Consider the following 24,624-nt stretch of genomic DNA (forward strand, 5'->3'; position numbering starts at 1 on the left):
CGGTGAGCAGTGTGATACTGGTGAGCAGTGTTATTATACTGGGGAGCAGTGTTATTATACTGGTGAGCAGTGTTATTATACTGGTGAGCAGTGTTCCACTGGGGAGCATTGTCATACTGGGGAGCAGTGTTATTATACTGGTGAGCAGTGTTATACTGGGGAGCAGTGTTATTATACTGGTGAGCTGTGTTATTATACCGGTGAGCAGTGTTATACCGGGGAGCAGTGTTATTATACTGGGGAGCAGTGTTATACTGGGGAGCTGTGTTATACTGGGGAGCAGTGTTACACCGGGGAGCAGTGTTATACTGGGGAGCAGTGTTTTACTGGGGAGCAGTGTTATACTGGGGAGCAGTGTTATTATACCGGGGAGCAGTGTTATACCGGGGAGCAGTGTTATACTGGGGAGCAGTGTTATACCGGGGAGCAGTGTTATACTGGGGAGCAGTGTTATACCGGTGAGCAGTGTTATTATACTGGGGAGCAGTGTTATACTGGGGAGTAGTGTTATACTGGTGAGCAGTGTTATACTGGTGAGCAGTGTTATACCGGGGAGCAGTGTTATACTGGGGAGCAGTGTTATTATACTGGTGAGCAGTGTTATACCGGGGAGCAGTGTTATACCGGGGAGCAGTGTTATACCAGGGAGCAGTGTTATACCGGGGAGCAGTGTTATACTGGGGAGCAGTGTTACACCGGGGAGCAGTGTTATACTGGGGAGCAGTGTTTTACTCGGGAGCAGTGTTTTACTTGGGAGCAGTGTTATACTCGGGAGCAGTGTTTTACTCGGGAGCAGTGTTATACCGGGGAGCAGTGTTATACCAGGGAGCAGTGTTATACCGGGGAGCAGTGTTATACTGGGGAGCAGTGTTACACCGGGTAGCAGTGTTATACTCGGGAGCAGTGTTATTATACTGGTGGGCAGTGTTATACTGGGGAGCAGTGTTATTATACTGGGGAGCAGTGTTATACTGGGGAGCAGTGTTATTATACTGGGGAGCAGTGTTATTATACCGGTGAGCAGTGTTATACCGGTGAGCAGTGTTATACTGGTGAGCAGTGTTATTATACCGGTGAGCAGTGTTATACTGGGGAGCAGTGTTATACTGGGGAGCAGTGTTTTACTCGGGAGCAGTGTTATGCAGGTGAGCAGTGTTATACTGGGGAGCAGTGTTATACCGGTGAGCAGTGTTATACTGGGGAGCAGTGTTATTATACTGGGGAGCAGTCTTATACTGGGGAGCAGTGTTATTATACTGGTGAGCAGTGTTATACCGGTGAGCAGTGTTATACTGGTGAGCAGTGTTATTATACCGGTGAGCAGTGTTATACTGGGGAGCAGTGTTACATCGGGGAGCAGTGTTATACTGGGGAGCAGTGTTTTACTGGGGAGCAGTGTTACACCAGGGAGCAGTGTTATACTGGTGAGCAGTGTTTTACTGGGGAGCTGTGTTATACTGGGGAGCAGTGTTACACCGGGGAGCAGTGTTATACTGGGGAGCAGTGTTTTACTGAGGAGCTGTGTTATACTGGGGAGCAGTGTTACACCGGGGAGCAGTGTTATACTGGGGAGCAGTGTTTTACTGGGGAGCAGTGTTATACTGGGGAGCAGTGTTATTATAACGGTGAGCAGTGTTATACCGGTGAGCAGTGTTATACTGCTGAGCAGTGTTATTATACTGGGGAGCAGTGTTATTATACTGGTGAGCAGTGTTATACTGGGGAGCAGTGTTATTATACTGGTGAGCTGTGTTATTATACCGGTGAGCAGTGTTATACCGGGGAGCAGTGTTATTATACTGGGGAGCAGTGTTATACTGCGGAGCTGTGTTATACTGGGGAGCAGTGTTACACCGGGGAGCAGTGTTATACTGGGGAGCAGTGTTTTACTGGGGAGCAGTGTTATACTGGGGAGCAGTGTTATTATACCGGTGAGCAGTGTTATACCGGTGAGCAGTGTTATACTGCTGAGCAGTGTTATTATACTGGGGAGCAGTGTTATTATACTGGTGAGCAGTGTTATACTGGGGAGCAGTGTTATTATACTGGTGAGCTGTGTTATTATACCGGTGAGCAGTGTTATACCGGGGAGCAGTGTTATACTGGTGAGCAGTGTTATACTGGGGAGTAGTGTTATACTGGGGAGCAGTGTTATTCTGGTGAGCAGTGTTATACTGGGGAGTAGTGTTATACTGGGGAGCAGTGTTATACTGGTGAGCAGTGTTATACTGGGGAGCAGTGTTATACTGGTGAGCAGTGTTATACTGGGGAGTAGTGTTATACTGGGGAGCAGTGTTATACTGGTGAGCAGTGTTATACTGGGGAGCAGTGTTATACTGGTGGGCAGTGTTATACTGGGAAGTAGTGTTATACTGGGGAGCAGTGTTATACTGGGGAGTAGTGTTATACTGGGGAGCAGTGTTATACTGGTGAGCAGTGTTATACTGGGGAGCAGTGTTATACTGGGGAGTAGTGTTATACTGGGGAGCAGTGTTATACTGGGGAGCAGTGTTATACTGGTGGGCAGTGTTATACTGGGGAGTAGTGTTATACTGGGGAGCAGTGTTATACTGGTGAGCAGTGTTATACTGGGGAGCAGTGTTATTATACTGGTGAGCAGTGTTATACTGGGGAGCAGTGTTATACTGGGGAGCAGTGTTATTACACTGGTGAGCAGTGTTATACCGGGGAGCAGTGTTATACTGGGGAGCAGTGTTATACTGGGGAGCAGTGTTATACTGGTCGGCAGTGTTATACTGGGGAGTAGTGTTATACTGGGGAGCAGTGTTATACTGGTGAGCAGTGTTATACTGGGGAGTAGTGTTATACTGGGGAGCAGTGTTATTATACTGGTGAGCAGTGTTATACTGGTGAGCAGTGTTATACCGGGGAGCAGTGTTATACTGGGGAGCAGTGTTATACTGGTGGGCAGTGTTATACTGGGGAGTAGTGTTATACTGGGGAGCAGTGTTATACTGGTGAGCAGTGTTATTATACCGGGGAGCAGTGTTATACTGGTGAGCAGTGTTATACTGGGGAGCAGTGTTATACTGGGGAGCAGTGTTATACTGGTGGGCAGTGTTATACTGGGGAGCAGTGTTATACTGGTGGGCAGTGTTATACTGGGGAACAGTGTTATACTGGGGAGCAGTGTTATACTGGTGAGCAGTGTTATTATACTGGTGAGCAGTGTTATACTGGGGAGCAGTGTTATACTGGTGGGCAGTGTTATACTGGGGAGCAGTGTTATACTGGGGAGCAGTGTTATACTGGGGAGCAGTGTTATACTGGTGCGCAGTGTTATTATACTGGTGAGCAGTGTTATACTGGTGAGCAGTGTTATACTGGTGAGCAGTGTTATACTGGGGAGCAGTGTTATACTGGTGGGCAGTGTTATACTGGGGAGCAGTGTTATACTGGTGGGCAGTGTTATACTGGGGAGCAGTGTTATACTGGGGAGCAGTGTTATACTGGTGGGCAGTGTTATACTGGGGAGTAGTGTTATACTGGGGAGCAGTGTTATACTGGTGAGCAGTGTTATTATACTGGTGAGCAGTGTTATACTGGGGAGCAGTGTTATTATACTGGTGAGCAGTGTTATACTGGGGAGTAGTGTTATACTGGTGGGCAGTGTTATACTGGTGAGCAGTGTTATACTGGGGAGCAGTGTTATTAAACTGGGGAGCAGTGTTATACCGGGGAGTAGTGTTATACTGGTGGGCAGTGTTATACTGGGGAGTAGTGTTATACTGGTGAGCAGTGTTATACCGGTGAGCAGTGTTATACTGGGGAGCAGTGTTATACTGGTGAGCAGTGTTATACTGGTGAGCAGTGTTATACTTGGGAGCAGTGTTATTATACTGGTGGGCAGTGTTATACTGGGGAGCAGTGTTATTATACTGGTGAGCAGTGTTATTATACTGGTGAGCAGTGTTATACTGGGGAGCAGTGTTATTATACTGGGGAGCAGTGTTATACTGGGGAGCAGTGTTATTATACTGGTGAGCAGTGTTATACTGGTGAGCAGTGTTATACTGGGGAGCAGTGTTATTATACTGGGGAGCAGTGTTATACTGGGGAGCAGTGTTATTATACTGGGGAGCAGTGTTATACTGGTGAGCAGTGTTATACTGGGGAGCAGTGTTATACTGGGGAGCAGTGTTATTATACTGGTGAGCAGTGTTATACTGGGGAGCAGTGTTATTATACTGGGGAGCAGTGTTATACTGGTGAGCAGTGTTATACTGGGGAGCAGTGTTATACTGGAGAGCAGTGTTATTATACTGGTGAGCAGTGTTAAACTGGGGAGCAGTGTTATACTGGGGACCAGTGTTATTATACTTGTGAGCAGTGTTATACTGGGGAGCAGTGTTATACTGGGGAGCAGTGTTATTATACTGGTGAGCAGTGTTATACTGGGGAGCAGTGTTATTATACTGGTGAGCAGTGTTACACTGGGGAGCAGTGTTATTATACTGGTGAGCAGTGTTATTATACTGGTGAGCAGTGTTATTATACTGGGGAGCAGTGTTATACTGGGGAGCAGTGTTATTATACTGGGGAGCAGTGTTATACTGGTGAGCAGTGTTATACTGGGGAGCAGTGTTATACTGGGGAGCAGTGTTATTATACTGGTGAGCAGTGTTATACTGGGGAGTAGTGTTATACTGGGGAGCAGTGTTATTATACTGGTGAGCAGTGTTATACTGGGGAGCAGTGTTATACTGGGGAGCAGTGTTATTATACTGGTGAGCAGTGTTATACTGGGGAGCAGTGTTATACTGGGGAGCAGTGTTATTATACTGGTGAGTAGTGTTATACTGGGGAGCGGTGTTATTATACTGGTGAGCAGTGTTATACTGGGGAGCAGTGTTATTATACTGGTGAGCAGTGTTATACTGGTAAGCAGTGTTATACCGGGGAGCAGTGTTATTATACTGGGGAGCAGTGTTATACTGGGGAGTAGTGTTATACTGGTGAGCAGTGTTATACTGGTGAGCAGTGTTATACCGGGGAGCAGTGTTATACCAGGGAGCAGTGTTATACCGGGGAGCAGTGTTATACCGGGGAGCAGTGTTATACTGGTGAGCAGTGTTATTATACCGGTGAGCAGTGTTATACTGGGGAGCAGTGTTATACTGGGGAGCAGTGTTTTACTCGGGAGCAGCGTTATGCTGGTGAGCAGTGTTATACTGGGGAGCAGTGTTATTATACTGGGGATCAGTGTTATACTGGGGAGCAGTGTTATTATACCGGTGAGCAGTGTTATACCGGTGAGCAGTGTTATACTGGGGAGCAGTGTTATTATACTGGGGAGCAGTCTTATACTGGGGAGCAGTGTTATTATACTGGTGAGCAGTGTTATACCGGTGAGCAGTGTTATACTGGTGAGCAGTGTTATTATACCGGTGAGCAGTGTTATACTGGGGAGCAGTGTTATACTGGGGAGCAGTGTTACATCGGGGAGCAGTGTTATACTGGGGAGCAGTGTTTTACTGTGGAGCAGTGTTATACTGGTGAGCAGTGTTATTATACCGGTGAGCAGTGTTTTACTGGGGAGCTGTGTTATACTGGGGAGCAGTGTTACACCGGGGAGCAGTGTTATACTGGGGAGCAGTGTTTTACTGAGGAGCTGTGTTATACTGGTGGGCAGTGTTACACCGGGTAGCAGTGTTATACTGGGGAGCAGTGTTTTACTGGGGAGCAGTGTTATACTGGTGGGCAGTGTTATACTGGTGAGCAGTGTTATACTGGTGAGCAGTGTTATACTGGGGAGCAGTGTTATACTGGGGAGCAGTGTTATTATAACGGTGAGCAGTGTTATACCGGTGAGCAGTGTGATACTGGTGAGCAGAGTTATTATACTGGGGAGCAGTGTTATTATACTGGTGAGCAGTGTTATTATACTGGTGAGCAGTGTTACACTGGGGAGCATTGTCATACTGGGGAGCAGTGTTATTATACTGGTGAGCAGTGTTATACTGGTGAGCAGTGTTATACTGGGGAGCAGTGTTATTATACTGGTGAGCTGTGTTATTATACCGGTGAGCAGTGTTATACCGGGGAGCAGTGTTATTATACTGGGGAGCAGTGTTATACTGGGGAGCAGTGTTACACCGGGGAGCAGTGTTATACTGGGGAGCAGTGTTTTACTGGGGAGCAGTGTTATACTGGTGGGCAGTGTTATACTGGTGAGCAGTGTTATACTGGTGAGCAGTGTCATACTGGGGAGCAGTGTTATACTGGGGAGCAGTGTTATTATAACGGTGAGCAGTGTTATACCGGTGAGCAGTGTGATACTGGTGAGCAGTGTTATTATACTGGGGAGCAGTGTTATTATACTGGTGAGCAGTGTTATTATACTGGTGAGCAGTGTTACACTGGGGAGCATTGTCATACTGGGGAGCAGTGTTATTATACTGGTGAGCAGTGTTATACTGGTGAGCAGTGTTATACTGGGGAGCAGTGTTATTATACTGGTGAGCTGTGTTATTATACCGGTGAGCAGTGTTATACCGGGGAGCAGTGTTATTATACTGGGGAGCAGTGTTATACTGGGGAGCTGTGTTATACTGGGGAGCAGTGTTACACCGGGGAGCAGTGTTATACTGGGGAGCAGTGTTTTACTGGGGAGCAGTGTTATACTGGGGAGCAGTGTTATTATACCGGTGAGCAGTGTTATACCGGTGAGCAGTGTTATACTGGTGAGCAGTGTTATTATACTGGGGAGCAGTGTTATTATACTGGTGAGCAGTGTTATACTGGGGAGCAGTGTTATTATACTGGTGATCTGTGTTATTATACCGGTGAGCAGTGTTATACCGGGGAGCAGTGTTATACTGGTGAGCAGTGTTATACTGGGGAGTAGTGTTATACTGGGGAGCAGTGTTATACTGGTGAGCAGTGTTATACTGGGGAGCAGTGTTATACTGGTGAGCAGTGTTATACTGGGGAGCAGTGTTATACTGGTGAGCAGTGTTATACTGGGGAGTAGTGTTATACTGCGGAGCAGTGTTATACTGGTGAGCAGTGTTATACTGGGGAGCAGTGTTATACTGGTGGGCAGTGTTATACTGGGAAGTAGTGTTATACTGGGGAGCAGTGTTATACTGGGGAGTAGTGTTATACTGGGGAGCAGTGTTATACTGGTGAGCAGTGTTATACTGGGGAGCAGTGTTATACTGGGGAGTAGTGTTATACTGGGGAGCAGTGTTATACTGGGGAACAGTGTTATACTGGTGGGCAGTGTTATACTGGGGAGTAGTGTTATACTGGGGAGCAGTGTTATACTGGTGAGCAGTGTTATACTGGGGAGCAGTGTTATACTGGGGAGCAGTGTTATACTGCGGAGCAGTGTTATTATACTGGTGAGCAGTGTTATACCGGGGAGCAGTGTTATACTGGGGAGCAGTGTTATACTGGGGAGCAGTGTTATACTGGTGGGCAGTGTTATACTGGGGAGTAGTGTTATACTGGGGAGCAGTGTTATACTGGTGAGCAGTGTTATACTGGGGAGTAGTGTTATACTGGGGAGCAGTGTTATTATACTGCTGAGCAGTGTTATACTGGTGAGCAGTGTTATACCGGGGAGCAGTGTTATACTGGGGAGCAGTGTTATACTGGTGGGCAGTGTTATACTGGGGAGTAGTGTTATACTGGGGAGCAGTGTTATACTGTTGAGCAGTGTTATTATACCGGGGAGCAGTGTTATACTGGTGAGCAGTGTTATACTGGGGAGCAGTGTTATACTGGTGGGCAGTGTTATACTGGGGAGCAGTGTTATACTGGGGAGCAGTGTTATACTGGTGGGCAGTGTTATACTGGGGACTAGTGTTATACTGTGGAGCAGTGTTATACTGGTGAGCAGTGTTATACTGGTGGGCAGTGTTATACTGGGGAGCAGTGTTATACTGGTGGGCAGTGTTATACCGGGGAGCAGTGTTATACTGGTGAGCAGTGTTATACTGGGGAGCAGCGTTATACTGGGGAGCAGTGTTATTATACTGGGGAGCAGTGTTATACTGGTGAGCAGTGTTATACTGGTGAGCAATGTTATTATACTGGGGAGCAGTGTTATACTGGTGAGCAGTGTTATACTGGGGAGCAGTGTTATACTGGTGGGCAGTGTTATACTGGTGACCAGTGTTATACTGGGGAGCAGTGTTATACTGGGGAGCAGTGTTATTATACTGGGGAGCAGTGTTATACTGGGGAGCAGTGTTATTATACTGGGGAGCAGTGTTATACTGGTGAGCAGTGTTATACTGGGGAGAAGTGTTATACTGGGAGCAGTGTTATACTGGTGTGCAGTGTTATACTGGGGAGCAGTGTTATACTGGTGAGCAGTGTTATTATACTGGGGAGCAGTGTTATACCGGGGAGCAGTGTTATACTGGGAAGCAGTGTTATACTGGTGGGCAGTGTTATACTGGTGACCAGTGTTATACTGGGGAGCAGTGTTATACTGGGGAGCAATGTTATTATACTGGGGAGCAGTGTTATACTGGTGAGCAGTGTTATACTGGGAAGCAGTGTTATACTGGTGGGCAGTGTTATACTGGTGACCAGTGTTATACTGGGGAGCAGTGTTATACTGGGGAGCAGTGTTATTATACTGGGGAGCAGTGTTATACTGGGGAGCAGTGTTATTATACTGGGGAGCAGTGTTATACTGGTGAGCAGTGTTATACTGGGGAGAAGTGTTATACTGGGAGCAGTGTTATACTGGTGTGCAGTGTTATACTGGGGAGCAGTGTTATACTGGTGAGCAGTGTTATTATACTGGGGAGCAGTGTTATACCGGGGAGCAGTGTTATTATACTGGGGAGCAGTGTTATACTGGTGAGCAGTGTTATACTGGGGAGCAGTGTTATTATACCGGGGAGCAGTGTTATACCGGGGAGCAGTGTTATTATACTGGTGGGCAGTGTTATACTGGGGAGCAGTGTTATTATACCGGGGAGCAGTGTTATACCGGGGAGCAGTGTTATTATACTGGTGAGCAGTGTTATACTGGTGAGCAGTGTTATTATACTGGTGAGCAGTGTTATACTGGTGAGCAGTGTTATACTGGGGAGCAGTGTTATACTGGTGGGCAGTGTTATACTGGGGAGCAGTGTTATTATACTGGGGAGCAGTGTTATACCGGGGAGCAGTGTTATTATACTGGGGAGCAGTGTTATACTGGTGAGCAGTGTTATACTGGGGAGCAGTGTTATTATACCGGGGAGCAGTGTTATTATACTGGTGGGCAGTGTTATACTGGGGAGCAGTGTTATTATACTGGTGAGCAGTGTTATACCGGGGAGCAGTGTTATACCGGGGTAGCAGTGTTATTATACTGGTGAGCAGTGTTATACCGGGGAGCAGTGTTATTATACTGGTGAGCAGTGTTATACTGGTGAGCAGTGTTATACTGGGGAGCAGTGTTATTATACCGGTGGGCAGTGTTATACTGGGGAGCAGTGTTATACTGGGGAGCAGTGTTATTATACTGGTGAGCAGTGTTATACCGGGGAGCAGTGTTATACCGGGGAGCAGTGTTATTATACTGATGAGCAGTGTTATACCGGGGAGCAGTGTTATTATACTGGTGAGCAGTGTTATACTGGGGAGCAGTGTTATTATACCGGTGGGCAGTGTTATACTGGGGAGCAGTGTTATACTGGGGAGCAGTGTTATTATACTGGTGAGCAGTGTTATACTGGTGAGCAGTGTTATACTGGGGAGCAGTGTTATACTGGGGAGCAGTTATTATACTGGTGAGCAGTGTTATACTGAAGAGCAGTGTTATTATACTGGTGAGCAGTGTTATACTGGGGAGCAGTGTTATTATACTGGTGAGCAGTGTTATACTGGTGAGCAGTGTTATTATACTGGTGAGCAGTGTTATACTGTGGAGCAGTGTTATACCGGGGAGCAGTGTTATACTGAGGAGCAGTTATTATACTGGGGAGCAGTGTTATACTGGGGAGCAGTGTTATACTGGGGAGTAGTGTTATACTGGGGAGCAGTGTTATACTGGGGAGCAGTGTTATTATACTGGGGAGCAGTGTTATACCGGGGAGCAGTGTTATTATACTGGGGAGCAGTGTTATACTGGGGAGCAGTGTTATTATACTGGGGAGCAGTGTTATACCGGGGAGCAGTGTTATTATACTGGTGAGCAGTGTTATACCGGGGAGCAGTGTTATACCGGGGAGCAGTGTTATTATACTGGTGAGCAGTGTTATACCGGGGAGCAGTGTTATACTGAGGAGCAGTGTTATACTGGGGAGCAGTTATTATACTGGGGAGCAGTGTTATACTGGGGAGCAGTGTTATACTGGGGAGTAGTTATTATACTGGGGAGCAGTGTCATACTGGGGAGCAGTGTTATTATACTGGTGAGCAGTGTTATACTGGGGAGCAGTGTTATACCGGGGAGCAGTGTTATTATACTGGTGAGCAGTGTTATACTGGTGAGCAGTGTTATACTGGGGAGCAGTGTTATACCGGGGAGCAGTGTTATACTGAGGAGCAGTGTTATACTGGGGAGCAGTTATTATACTGGGGAGCAGTGTTATACTGGGGAGCAGTGTTATTATACTGGTGAGCAGTGTTATACTGGTGGGCAGTGTTATACCGGGGAGCAGTGTTATACTGAGGAGCAGTGTTATACTGGGGAGCAGTTATTATACTGGGGAGCAGTGTTATACTGGGGAGCAGTGTTATACTGGGGAGTAGTTATTATACTGGGGAGCAGTGTTATACTGGGGAGCAGTGTTATTATACTGGGGAGCAGTGTTATACCGGGGAGCAGTGTTATTATACTGGGGAGCAGTGTTATACTGGTGGGCAGTGTTATACTGGTGAGCAGTGTTATACCGGGGAGCAGTGTTATACTGGGGAGCAGTGTTATTATACTGGGGAGCAGTGTTATACCGGGGAGCAGTGTTATTATACTGGTGAGCAGTGTTATACCGGGGAGCAGTGTTATACCGGGGAGCAGTGTTATTATACTGGTGAGCAGTGTTATACCGGGGAGCAGTGTTATACTGGGGAGCAGTTATTATACTGGGGAGCAGTGTTATACTGGGGAGCAGTGTTATACTGGGGAGTAGTTATTATACTGGGGAGCAGTGTTATACTGGGGAGCAGTGTTATTATACTGGGGAGCAGTGTTATTATACTGGTGAGCAGTGTTATACTGGGGAGCAGTGTTATACCGGGGAGCAGTGTTATTATACTGGTGAGCAGTGTTATACTGGTGAGCAGTGTTATACTGGGGAGCAGTGTTATACCGGGGAGCAGTGTTATACTGAGGAGCAGTGTTATACTGGGGAGCAGTTATTATACTGGGGAGCAGTGTTATACTGGGGAGCAGTGTTATTATACTGGTGAGCAGTGTTATACTGGTGGGCAGTGTTATACCGGGGAGCAGTGTTATACTGAGGAGCAGTGTTATACTGGGGAGCAGTTATTATACTGGGGAGCAGTGTTATACTGGGGAGCAGTGTTATACTGGGGAGTAGTTATTATACTGGGGAGCAGTGTTATACTGGGGAGCAATGTTATACCGGGGAGCAGTGTTATTATACTGGGGAGCAGTGTTATACTGGGGAGCAATGTTATACCGGGGAGCAGTGTTATTATACTGGTGAGCAGTGTTATACTGGTGAGCAGTGTTATACTGGGGAGCAGTGTTATACCGGGGAGCAGTGTTATACTGAGGAGCAGTGTTATACTGGGGAGCAGTTATTATACTGGGGAGCAGTGTTATACTGGGGAGCAGTGTTATACTGGGGAGCAGCGTTATACTGGGGAGCAGTGTTATACTGGGGAGTAGTTATTATACTGGGGAGCAGTGTTATACTGGGGAGCAGTGTTATACTGGGGAGCAGTGTTATACTGGGGAGTAGTTATTATACTGGGGAGCAGTGTTATACTGGGGAGCAGTGTTATACTGGGGAGCAGTTATTATACTGGGGAGCAGTGTTATACTGGGGAGCAGTGTTATACTGGGGAGTAGTTATTATACTGGGGAGCAGTGTTATACTGAGGAGCAGTGTTATACTGGGGAGCAGTTATTATACTGGGGAGCAGTGTTATACTGGGGAGCAGTGTTATACTGGGGAGCAGCGTTATACTGGGGAGCAGTGTTATACTGGGGAGTAGTTATTATACTGGGGAGCAGTGTTATACTGGGGAGCAGTGTTATACTGGGGAGCAGTGTTATACTGGGGAGTAGTTATTATACTGGGGAGCAGTGTTATACTGGGGAGCAGTGTTATACTGGGGAGCAGTTATTATACTGGGGAGCAGTGTTATACTGGGGAGCAGTGTTATACTGGGGAGTAGTTATTATACTGGGGAGCAGTGTTATACTGGGGAGCAGTGTTATACTGGGGAGCAGTGTTATACTGGGGAGCAGTGTTATACTGGGGAGTAGTTATTATACTGGGGACCAGTGTTATACTGAGGAGCAGTGTTATACTGGGGAGCAGTTATTATACTGGGGAGCAGTGTTATACTGGGGAGCAGTGTTATACTGGGGAGTAGTTATTATACTGGGGAGCAGTGTTATACCGGGGAGCAGTGTTATTATACTGGGGAGCAGTGTTATACTGGGGAGCAGTGTTATTATACTGGTGAGCAGTGTTATACTGGTGGGCAGTGTTATACTGGGGAGCAGTGTTATACCGGGGAGCAGTGTTATACTGGGGACCAGCGTTATACTGGGGACCAGTGTTATACTGGTGGGCAGTGTTATACTGGGGAGCAGTGTTATACTGGGGAGCAGCGTTATACTGGGGAGCAGTGTTATACTGGGGACCAGTGTTATACTGGGGAGCAGCGTTATACTGGTCCCTAGAGAATGTTTTACGGTCCTGGACTTGGACATGGGACACGCTCAGTTTATGAGGTAAATAATACAGTGTCTCTATGGTAACGGAATTTGGTGACTCCGCAGTGAACGCGGAGCGAGGTGTCTTAGCTCCGTCCACTTTCCGTTCAGGCGCGCCGGCGTTCATTGGCCTGGTTGTGAGAGATAAAGGACAGTTCAGTGTGGGGGCGTGGCCTGTCCGCGTTCTGTCCGCCTATTGGGTGGCAGCGATGATGGACAGCTGCCAGAGCCAATAGCAACGCTAGGCTGCTAGGAGGCGTGCATTTACTGTTTGCTGGCCCAGACCGTTATTGTTAGGAGGACATAACTAGTGAAGCATTGTGGGAAAGTAATGGAAAGAAGACAGGTGTAATCTCTGCTGTAAAAAGGAGACAACAGGTGCAGAGGAACCAATATGGAGAACAAAAGCTATGAAAACATGAGAGCCGTTCCCTTATCTCCTACATCAGAAAGCGAGGCCCCGAGCTGCAGTGTGGACATTGTCCGAAGAGCCATGGACTCCTGTGATATACAAATCGGGGGGATCGGTGAGACCCCAGACCTGGATCTGGCCATGGTTCTTCCTGAACACCTAAAACTCCCCGAGACGTTCCTCACTCTCGCCCCGGAGACGAAAATCCCTCTTCCCCTGTTTCCATCTTCGTCCGATCTACTGATGGAGCCATTGGTGAAGCTTGACACCGAACATGTCCCCTTCACTCTACCGCCTGCGGGTTCAGGTGAGACCGCCAGCTGGAAACGTGCCCAAACGTGGCGCAACGGGAGGACGTTTCGGCTTTGCACACATCCTATCTGAAAAAAACCCCTAAAAAAACCTGCAATCGCCCGTCATGGTTTGACAGCGCGCTGTGCGCTATGAGGATTCTCCGGTGGTGGCGCAAGTATGCGATTTACATACATACAGTCACATGCCTACTAGACGTGCGCAGCCTCACTCAATACAACACGTTTAGTCTGACTGTGGCTGTCAGTTGCTAACCTCGGCATTGAAACGGTTACATCCTTTTACGATGCTCATTGGCCCCTGCAACAAGACTATTGCTGGCATTTTTTTGTACTCCGCACCAGTCTGGGTTTGATAAGGAATCAACTTGCTTATCTTTTAACGGGCGACGGCCTCATATAAAGGGTTGTTCAAGGGTGGTTGCCTTTAATTAAAAATATACTGTCGTGATCGCAGTCTCAGGTACCCTTGAAAATATGTCAAATAAATTTATTTAAATAAAAAAAAAAATAATAATAGAAGAAAAAAAAAACATTCCAAAAATTAAAAAAAATCAACAGCGTCCGTAAGAGTCCAGTCTATCAATATATAATTATTTATACAGTACAATAAAAAAAATGCTAAAATGTAATGTAATAAAAATAAGACCCTTCGATAGAAAATTTTAAAAAAATTGCAGAAAACAGTAACTTTTTTTTGTTTATTAATGTTTAGAATTTTTTTAAAAGCAGTAAAATTAAATTTAAATAAACCCTTTATACATGTTGGTATCGCCGTAATCGTACTAACCTGAAGAATCAACTGACTAGGTAATTAAATGCCTTAAAAGTGATCCCCCCTCCAAAAAAAAAAAGAAGTTGGATTTGGATTTTTTTTCACTTTTTTGCTGCACTTAGAATTTTTTTTTAGCATTATCTATTACATGGCAAAATGAACGGTGTTATTCATATCTATAACTTATCCCGTTAAAAACAAATGATCTCTCGTACGACGATGTCGACGGGAAGAATAAAAAGAAAGTTATGGCTTTTGGAAGAAGGAGAGGAAAAAATGAAAAGGCAGAAATTGGCTCAGACTGGATGGGGTTAAATGGGTAGTCCGGCTTTGGGCTACAAGTCTGCAGTCACACTATGTGACTGCAGGCTTGAGAATCGTGACAGCGCGCTGTGCACAATGAGGATTCTCCAGTGCTGGAGCAAGTATGTGATTTGCATCCATGCGGTCACATGCCTACTAGACTTGCGAGCCGGACACGTTTAGTCTGAATGTGGCCGAAAGTATTCAAATCGCATTCTTGTAATAACATGACAGCCCGGCCCCGGATTTAAATGGATTTTATTGATATATGACAGCGAATTTATAGTGTATAAAGTAAGTGTAGAATCCCTTTAATTTATAGTGTTGTAGTCATGTATATAGCTTAACGTGTTTCATCGCAGGAACTCCCTACAAACCATTCGGTTATGAAAAAAATGGGCGCATAAAGCGGCCGATGAATGCGTTCATGGTATGGGCAAGAATCCATCGACCGGCACTGGCAAGAGCCAACCGTGGAGCCAGTAATGCCGACATCAGCGTCCAGTTAGGAGTGGAGTGGAACAAACTGAGCGAGGAACAGAAGAAACCCTATTATGAAGAAGCCCGAAAACTGAAAGCAAAACACAGCAAAACCTTTCCAGGTACCTGAGCAACAGCACTGTACCACATAGTGTAAAGCAAGAAAAAAATTCCAAGTGCTTTGAAATTCCAAAAAAGTGCAATTTCACAATTGTTTTTTTTATTTACCATGTTCACTATATGATAAAACTGACCTGCTATTATGACTCTCCAGGTCAGTACGAGTACATAGATACCAAACATATATAGGTTCTTTTTTATTTAAGTAGTGAAAAAAATGTAAAAAAATTGTAAAAAGACAAAACAATTTTCTTCTTTTTTTGCCATTTTCTAAGACCTGTAACGTCTCTATTTTTGGGGATCAGGGGCTAGCCAATGGCTTACTCTTTGCGCCCTAAGCTGAATTTTTTACTGATACCATTTTGGAATAAATATGTTTGCTTTTTTTCATTTTTTTTTTTACATTTTTTTAATTTTTACTATATTTAATAGTCCCGTTAGGGGACTTGAAGCTGCAATTGTCCGACGGCTTGTGCTATACATAGCAGGGTATCCGAACTGTTGTGTATAGTGAAAATCACGATCTCCTATGAACGCCAGCTACATCCAATATTCCAGCAAATAAAAAAGAAGCAATTTTACAAATATTCTGGATTAAAAATCTTGTACTGTTTTGTGTTTACAGCCCTTATCTGTGTATCTCCATGGTAACAGACTACAAACAAACCTTGTGCAGTCTGATCTTGCGATCATACCCTTCTCCTTGTATCTTTTAGATTGGGTATATCAGCCACGACCAGGGAAATATAGGAAACCTCAGCCCAGTGTCAGTACTAACTATTCTATGGTCCTGAACCCACCACCAACCTACACCTTCATGATGCCACCACTCACTCAAAGTACAGGTACCCGAAATCTCCCAGAATTTGTTATGAAGTGGTATTTTTTGGAAAATGATGATTAACTGATTTGTTTCTCCATCTAATACAAAAGGGCTGAAAAAAAAATTGCCTTTTTTTACGTCAGTCTGGAAAAAACCCACTTGATGCTCCAAATTCATTAAAGGGGTGGTCCGAATATAATACTGATTTTCATCCTAAATGACTCTGTTTATTTTAATAATATAATAATTTTTTTCATATGCTTTAATAAAAAAAGAGCATATCCTTTTACCTATTTCTGTTCATTGACTCTTCATTTGAGACTACCCAGTGCATGCTGGGATACTCAAAACGGGATGTCATCAGGGTGAAGAGGCCGCGGTTACTTCCACAGCCTTTGTCCCCACCGTTAAATGAAGCATCCGTTTCAGAGGCTGGGCTAAACCCTGCTGTACTGAGCATATATCGATTGTCAATACCCACCCTTGTTGCTGTGCAATACTCTTCTCGGTGCACAGTGACAGTGCGCTCCCTTGCCTGTTCTGATGAGAAGTGATGAGCCAACAACAGAGCACATTGTCAGTTTGTATTAAGGAGATAACTCAACGAGCCCAGACAAGCTCCACTCCCAAAAGTAAGGTCTGTTTCGAGGGCAGGGCTGGTCTGTGTTTGGCGCATTCTCTCCTTACAGTGTGCACTAACATTGCTCTCTGTTACTGGCTTGTCACTTCTAATTAGAGGGAGCACACTGTCACTGTGCACTGAGAAAAATATTGTTGTTAAAAAGGATTGTCTCCTGTTATTAAATTGATAAAATTGCAAAGTGCTTGTGAAAACCATCAACTTTGCATTTTAACTCTTATTAAAAATCCTCTGCAATCTCAAGAACAAAGGGATTTTTAATCCTATAGCTCATTGCTGAGGTTACTGGCCACCCCAGATGTGGTGGGTTTCCTAGACAAGGGGCACTGCACTTAGAAGCTGTTTGCTATAGAGCTTGCAAGCACTGCTCTAAAGGTCACCTGCTTACTGAGTCTGACCAGCTTTACTGCCCCTGGGCTCCTCTGATGCTGCCTCTATTTGCTCTGTCCAGACCCTCGGCTTGACCATGACACTAATCCGAACTGTCGATTTTCACAAGCTCACTGCAAGCAAGAAATTAGAAGGCAGGGGAGCCCTGTGCTTCTGAAGAAAGAAGATGTGACCCCTGCCTCTGTTTGCAGAATGGGAGAGCCGGAGGCACAGCTATATCAACGGCCCGAACTGTCAATCTTCAGGAGAACACAACCCCCTGGCAAGTGGGAAGCTGGGAGGTAGAGTAGCGGTGCGCTCCTGAAGATTGAATGTGAGACAACTCTTTTAAATGCATGTATTTTGGGCTGAAAAAAATCTTTGCAATGGATTTCTATAAGATTTCACACCATTTACCTTCTATTGATTCTCTTTTACACTGTCTACTGCTGACTGCAGAATGATTAAACTGAGAACCCATCAGTGAGCTTGTTCTGAAGGGGAGTTAATAACTCTGTTATCTGTCTTTTACTGAACTCTCTGTGCTGATTTATGATTAAATGTAAGCTCAACTCCCCTTTGATGTGGTCATAAATCAGCAGAGTGGAGCTCAGATAAAAGAATTACCAACTCTCAGTGAAAACAAGCTCTCTTGACACATTAATTCTTAGTTAATCTCATTCTTCAGCCAGCAATGTGTAGGCAGAGAAATAGCCTGGAAAGCCAAACGGTCCAAAACTTTTAATAAAACCCAAAAGCCAAAATTATTTCCAGTCCAAAATACATGCATTTGATTAAAAAAAAAGAAAAAATTGCCCCCAAAGGTGTCTACATTCTTTAAAGGGTTATTCTCCTTTCCTGTCTTCAGAAGTGCATGCCTCCTGAGCCTCGCAGCTCCCTCTATGGGGCGGAACACTCTAGATGATTGACAGTTCGGACCGGAGGCCTTTTTGCACTTCTGTCCCAAAGTGTATGTTTTCCCACGCTGCAAGCAGAGGTGCTCTAAAATCCAGCTGCAGAGCAGCACTTTCTAGCTCTTTAGTAAAAAGCTTGTGCGAACTGCTCTGCTTGCCCAGGGAAATACTTACCGAATGCCGACTTCCCTGGTTTCCATCGTGGCTCCACTCCTCTTCTGACTCCAATAACGAATCACACAGGGATTTATGTCACTTAAGTCTCCGGAAGTCACTTTTACAGTGGAGAAACAAAACATTAACCCTTGAGTGATCCGGAGAGTTGAAATTGAAGTCACATAAGCAAGAAGAGGAGCGGAGCTGTACTGGAAGCTGGACAAGCCATCTTCACCAGCTTCCAGCGCAGCTCTGCTCCTCTTCTTATTAGTAGGTATTTTAATGCTTTCTTTAATCAGATTTTTAGATTATATTTTTAGGTTTTTTTCTTTTTACAATGGTTTTAGATTACGGGATATGTCCCATTAGTTTTAATTAAATTCCTTCCACAGTTTTTTGAACTTCTGTAGTCTTCCATCCAAAACACTTGTCCTTTGTAGGTTTTTTTTTATTGATATTAGTTGCTAATTTTTTTTTCTCATTTATGAAGGTGAAGAAGCTGTCACATTGCCTGCTGCTGCCGTCAACTCTGTATCCACCCCACTGGTGCATCCCAGCACTGTATCCACCCCACTGGTGCATCCCAGCACTGTATCCACCCCACTGGTGCATCCCAGCACTGTATCCACCCCGCTGGTGCATTCCAGCACTGTATCCACCCCACTGGTGCATCCCAGCACTGTATCCACCCCACTGGTGCATCCCAGCACTGTATCCACCCCGCTGGTGCATTCCAGCACTGTGGTACCGGCAGAGACGACTTCATCGCTTGCTCTAATCCCTCTACAGACGATAAACCCAGAGCCTCTCCTAGAGGAGAACCAGTCTCCATTAGTGTCCAGTCCAGAAACGGTTCAGTCTCCAGAGCAGCCATCATCTGAATTCCAAGAGAGACCCTTCATAGCCGGGCTGCATTATCCCAGCGACTACAGTCGGCTCCCGGCCTACATGCCACCACCTGGTATTCTGCAGTACCCTCTCGTGTACCCGGGCTACTTTGGTTTTCATCCACAGTTTGGTTTCCGAAAGCTCTTTCTGCCTGGACCCCATTATTTTCCCTCTAGGTGAGCAGGATTGTGATTGTGTAGATTGTGTTTTATATCCAGATGCCGATCTATTACCTGATTCATGGGAATGTTAGTCCGGCTGTCAGGACATAGTATATCACTGGCAGTGTAGAGCCCGGGCAGGAGCAGGCAGAGGGGCGCTCATGACCTCTGCCGCACAACCATAACTAACAACTTTGAAAGATACAAAATAGGGATGCACACTCGGCATACACAGCGTGCCATGGCAGTTCTCCTAACCTCTCCGAGTCATTTATATGTGCCCATACTGTACGATACCACAATAGTGGCCTCCATATAGTATGATGCCCCTAGTGCCCCTCCACACAGTATAATGCCCCGATAGTATGATGCCCCCCATGTCGTTCACATACACACTGTATGATGCCCACAGTGTCACCCACACAGTATGATGTCCCCCATGTCCTTCACATACGCACTGTGTGATGCCCCCAGTTTCCCCCACACAGTATCATGCCCCCCATGTCCTTCACATACGCACTGTATGATGCCCCCAGTTTACCCCACACAGTATGATGCCCCCCATGTCCTTAATATATTCACTGTATGATTCCCCCAGTGTCCCCCACACAGTATGATGCCCCCGATGTCCTTCACATATGCACTGTATGATGCCTCCAGTGTCCCCCACACAGTATGATGCCCCCCATGTTCTTCACATACACACTGTATGATGCCTAGAGTGTCCCCAACACAGTATGATGTCCCCCTTGTCCTTCACATACGCACTGTATGATGCCCCCAGTGTCCCCCACACAGTATGATGCCCCCGATGTCCTTCACATACGCACTGTATGATGCCCCCAGTTTACCCCACACAGTATGATGCCCCCCATGTCCTTAATATATTCACTGTATGATTCCCCCAGTGTCCCCCACACAGTATGATGCCCCCGATGTCCTTCACATATGCACTGTATGATGCCTCCAGTGTCCCCCACACAGTATGATGCCCCCGATGTCCTTCACATATGCACTGTATGATGCCTCCAGTGTCCCCCACACAGTATGATGCCCCCGATGTCCTTCACATATGCACTGTATGATGCCTCCAGTGTCCCCCACACAGTATGATGCCCCCCATGTTCTTCACATACGCACTGTATGATGCCTAGAGTGTCCCCAACACAGTATGATGTCCCCCTTGTCCTTCACATACGCACTGTATGATGCCCCCAGTGTCCCCCACACAGTATGATGCCCCCCATATCCTTCACATACACACTTTATGATGCCCCCAGTGTCCCCCACAAAGTATGATGCCCCCCATGTCCTTCACATACACACTGTGTGATGCCCCCAGTGTCCACCCACACAGTATAATGCCCCAATAGTATGCTGCCCCCATGTCCTTCACATACACACTGTATGATGCCCCCAGTGTCCCCCACACAGTATGTTGCCCCCATGTCCTTCACATACACACTGTATGATGCCCCCAGTGTCCCCCACACAGTATGCTGCCCCCATGTCCTTCACATACACACTGTATGATGCCCCCAGTGTCCCCCACACAGTATGTTGCCCCCATGTCCTTCACATACACACTGTATGATGCCCCCAGTGTCCCCCACACAGTATGCTGCCCCCATGTCCTTCACATACACATTTAAAGAGGAAGTAAGTAATGATCAGAAGTCCAAAATATTATTCAAAAATATAGCAAAATTTATTGGATGATATAATATACAGGCGGGGAAATATGGAACGTACATACATGTAGAACAAGTGTGCATGGGGCGCACAGGATGGGAGTAATTGCATATATTTATATTTTTTGGCAAATAACTTTACGATGGTACTATGTATTAGTAATATATATTACACGTAAACCCTGCAATCTCAGCCAAGTGGAATAGTTTCAAAGATCCATTTGGACATGGGCAGCAAAGGCCAGACAATAGCAGAAAATTAAATGGCACATTACCTTAAATAGACACCAGTGTGTACAGGGGCTCCAAGATACCTATGCGTCTGCCCCGACGCGCTTTTCGGACCAGCCTTCGTCAAGGGAAATGTCTGTCTCCAGTACTCTCATTAGGAATTAATGGAGTGGAGGGTCACACAATTGACCATTGCTCCATTCACACGGGTCGCGACCAATCAGCAGAGCGGTGTTTAAATTTGGCGCCAATAATACTGATTAGTCGCGGCCGGCGGTCGCGACCAATCAGCAGAGCGGGGTTTAAATTTGGCGCCAAAATCGCTGATTGGTCACGACCAATCAGCAAAACGTGGTTTAAATTTGGCGCCAAAATCGCTGATTGGTTGCGCCCGGCGGTCGCGACCAATCAGCAGAGCGGGGTTTAAATTTGGTGCCAATACTGCTGATTAGTCGCGGTCGGCGACCGCGACCAATCAGCAGAGTGGTGTTTCAATTTGGCACCAAAATTGCTGATTGGTCGCGGTTGCCGGCTGCGACCAATCAGCAGAGCGGGGTTTAAATTTGGCGCCAATAATGCTGATTGGTCGCGGCCGGCGACCGCGACCAATCAGCAGAGCGGTGTTTCAATTTGGCATCAAAATCGCTGATTGGTCGCGGCCGGCGACTGCGAACAATCAGCAGTGCGGGGTTTAAATTTGCCACCCATATCGCTGATTGGTCGCGGCACAGCAGTGTTTAAATGTGGCGGCAAAATCGCTGATTGGTCGCGGGCAGCGTCCGCGACCAATCAGCACAGCAGTGTTTAAATTTGGCGCCAAAATCGCTGATTGGTCGCGGGCAGCGGCCGCGACCAATCAGCACAGCGGTGTTTAAATTTTGTGCCAAGATCACTGATTGGTCACGGCAGGAGGCCGCAACCAATCAGTGAATTGTATTAGTGAGGACCGGGGAGCGGCGCTGCGGGAGATGAGCGGCTGCTCGCAGCTGAAGTATCGCGACCGGCAGCGCTGCTCCCCGGTCCTCCTTTGACACTTGCCGCCGGTCGGGGTCCTTCTGCTGCTAGCGGCCGGGAGATGAGCGCCTCGCGCCGGTCATCTCTCTGCTGCATCGCCGCTGACCTCCATCCCGCAGATGAGCCGCTAACGGCCGCCATCTTTTTCTGAAATCCCGTGTCGCTGATTGGCCGCGGCCGGACCAATCAGCGACGTGGGATTTCCTGGACAGAAAGACAGACAGACAGACGGGATAAGACGATTATATATATAGATATATATACGGTATATATATATTTTTTTAATCTGATATCTGCGGAAAAATAAAGGAAATGAATGTCCATTTTTCCTATTTTTTTTATGACCACATAGAATTACTGAAGTACATTTAAAAATTTGTTCCCCATTGTGTAACAAATATTTTTTTTATATTGGACAACTTTTTTTTTTTTTTTACTGGAGCAGTGCTAGTAACAACGATTTAGACTGACAGTGGCAATTTTGTTGTTTTTTTATTATTCATTTTTACCTCTTATTTTTTATTTTTTTTAATTTATTTTGCACATTGTGCCCCCCATAAGCTGGGTGGAGGGACAGGGGCATTTCAATATTTATCATTTCATGTTATTTCCATTGTAACTGGGGTTGGTATATTAGCCCCAGTTACAGGGGAAATGTCGCCTCCTAGTTGCGTAGCAGAGCTGCCTGTGTCTCCTATGACCCCCTATGCTGTGTATGGAAGTGGAAGCTTCTTGGAGTTTGGAAGCCTCCAACACGAATGTGGATAAAGGATTAATACTCTCTCTATAGAGTAAGACCAGTTTCACACATCTGTCCTTAGCCAGGGCTCCGGACCTAGGCATATACAAGCCAGGTAGCACAGGTCAGATGACCCTCCGGACTTGACGGGTTTTCTGAGCGTGGACCATGTTTCTTGAATTTGTGAAATCGGCCCGAGGACAAATAGCTTTCACCCAAATGAGCATCTCAAGGGTATATCTACACCGACAGCTATTTCTGATGCCCCTCCCCCATATACACAATAACATATCTCAACCTATGTGTGCATTTATTCTTAATGAAGAGAGGGGGGTAAGAAGTTGTCAGAGATGTCTTGTACATTTACGGCCTATCCACACATTACCTGTAGTATGAGAAGGAACAACCCCTTTAAAGAGGACCTGTCACTTGCTAAAACAAATTAATTAATTACCTTGTAAAAATCCCTGAGATCTCTTGATTTTGTCACTTTTTTCCTTTTTTCGCTGCTTTGCTCCATTGCAGAGATATTCACATTTGTTTCTTCTGCAGCGCACTATGTGAAATCTCTGCTTGAGGAGCAACTGGGATTTTCTTCAGAGTCTTCTCTGGGGGCGTGCGCTTTCAGCCCTCCTTCCCAGACGCTGCGAATCACAGTGATTGCTAGATCAGCTACAAAGCTGTGATTGGGAGGGGAGTATGAAAGGGAATGCTCGCAGAGAAGACTCTGAAGAAAAACCAGTTGAAGTACAAGCAGAGATTTCACATACTGCGCTCCAAATCAACAAATCTGAATATCTCTGCAATGGAGCGACGCAGCACAAAACGGAAAAGAGCAGCAGAATCAGGGGAGATCTGGGATTTGTATAAGGTATTTGACTCAATATTGTTTGAGGCAGTAACAGGTCCCCTTTAAGATAACAATTGAGGTTCGGGAATTATATTCTTCATTGTTAACCATCTCCCATTTTATTCTTCGCAGCATGTATTCCTACAACAGACTGCATGCTCGTGGTGACATCGGGGAACAGTTGGCAGGTTACCGGAGGTATTATGAGGACCAGTACTACCAGCGTGAGCCCATGTTTTCGGCCTTTAGCAGGGACTACCCTTGCCACGATGATCAGCGGGTCTGCAGTGGAGACTCGTGCAGCTGTCACAGCCAGGAAGGAAGCTCCTTCTACACAGAACCTGATGATGATCTGTCATCTACAGAGCAGATTTGTTTCGGACACGTTACTTCCAACAAACGAACACAAGCGCAGGACGAAGACGTCAATGTTACCGACATCGAAGATGAGTCCGAGAGCAAAGTTCTGAGATAGATGTAAACATCAGGGCGAAAACATAAGGAGTCAAGAAAATAAAATGTACAAATTAGTGTTTCCAGAGACTTTTCAGTACTTCCTACCCTCCCCAGATCCATTGCTGACACATTGGCGTTCCTCCCAGTCACGGTTTATGTTTGCATACATTCCACAGCAGGATTGCTCCACTTACATGCTTTCAGATTGGCAGCAGCATTTAAGTGGTTAAACAGCAGCGATTGGAGCTGGTAGATTACACTTTGAACCTGTCCATGTGAGCCTGCTCCATACACAGTCACTCTCTTCATATTGGACATCATGGAGGGCAAAGTGGATAAATTCTCACTCCCTGCAGCTGCCACTAGAGGGAGCCCAGGAGCATACTGCATACAGTGTTATGAGTG

General features: G+C 46.1%; 1 protein-coding gene across 1 annotated transcript; it reads left to right on the top strand.

Annotated features, from left to right (window-relative positions):
• Positions 1–13,280: 13,280 nt before the first annotated feature.
• On the top strand, positions 13,281–24,238 carry SOX30 (SRY-box transcription factor 30). The gene is made up of 5 exons (XM_073649222.1): positions 13,281–13,605; positions 15,050–15,289; positions 16,004–16,132; positions 18,680–19,253; positions 23,896–24,238. The coding sequence occupies exons 1-5, from the start codon at positions 13,281–13,283 to the stop codon at positions 24,236–24,238; spliced, it is 1,611 nt and encodes a 536-aa protein (XP_073505323.1).
• Positions 24,239–24,624: the final 386 nt, after the last annotated feature.

Source organism: Phyllobates terribilis, unplaced genomic scaffold (assembly GCF_046119375.1).
Source record: "Phyllobates terribilis strain yellow unplaced genomic scaffold, ASM4611937v1 Scaffold_10__3_contigs__length_209671492, whole genome shotgun sequence".
NCBI lineage: Eukaryota > Metazoa > Chordata > Amphibia > Anura > Dendrobatidae > Phyllobates > Phyllobates terribilis.

Coding starts and splice junctions, on each gene's coding strand:
- SOX30 (XM_073649222.1), top strand. CDS start 13,281: ATGGAGAACAAAAGCTATGAAAACATGAGAGCCGTTCCCTTATCTCCT. Junction 16,133..18,679: donor ACCACTCACTCAAAGTACAG/GTACCCGAAATC, acceptor TCATTTATGAAG/GTGAAGAAGCTGTCACATTG. Junction 19,254..23,895: donor CCCCATTATTTTCCCTCTAG/GTGAGCAGGATT, acceptor TATTCTTCGCAG/CATGTATTCCTACAACAGAC.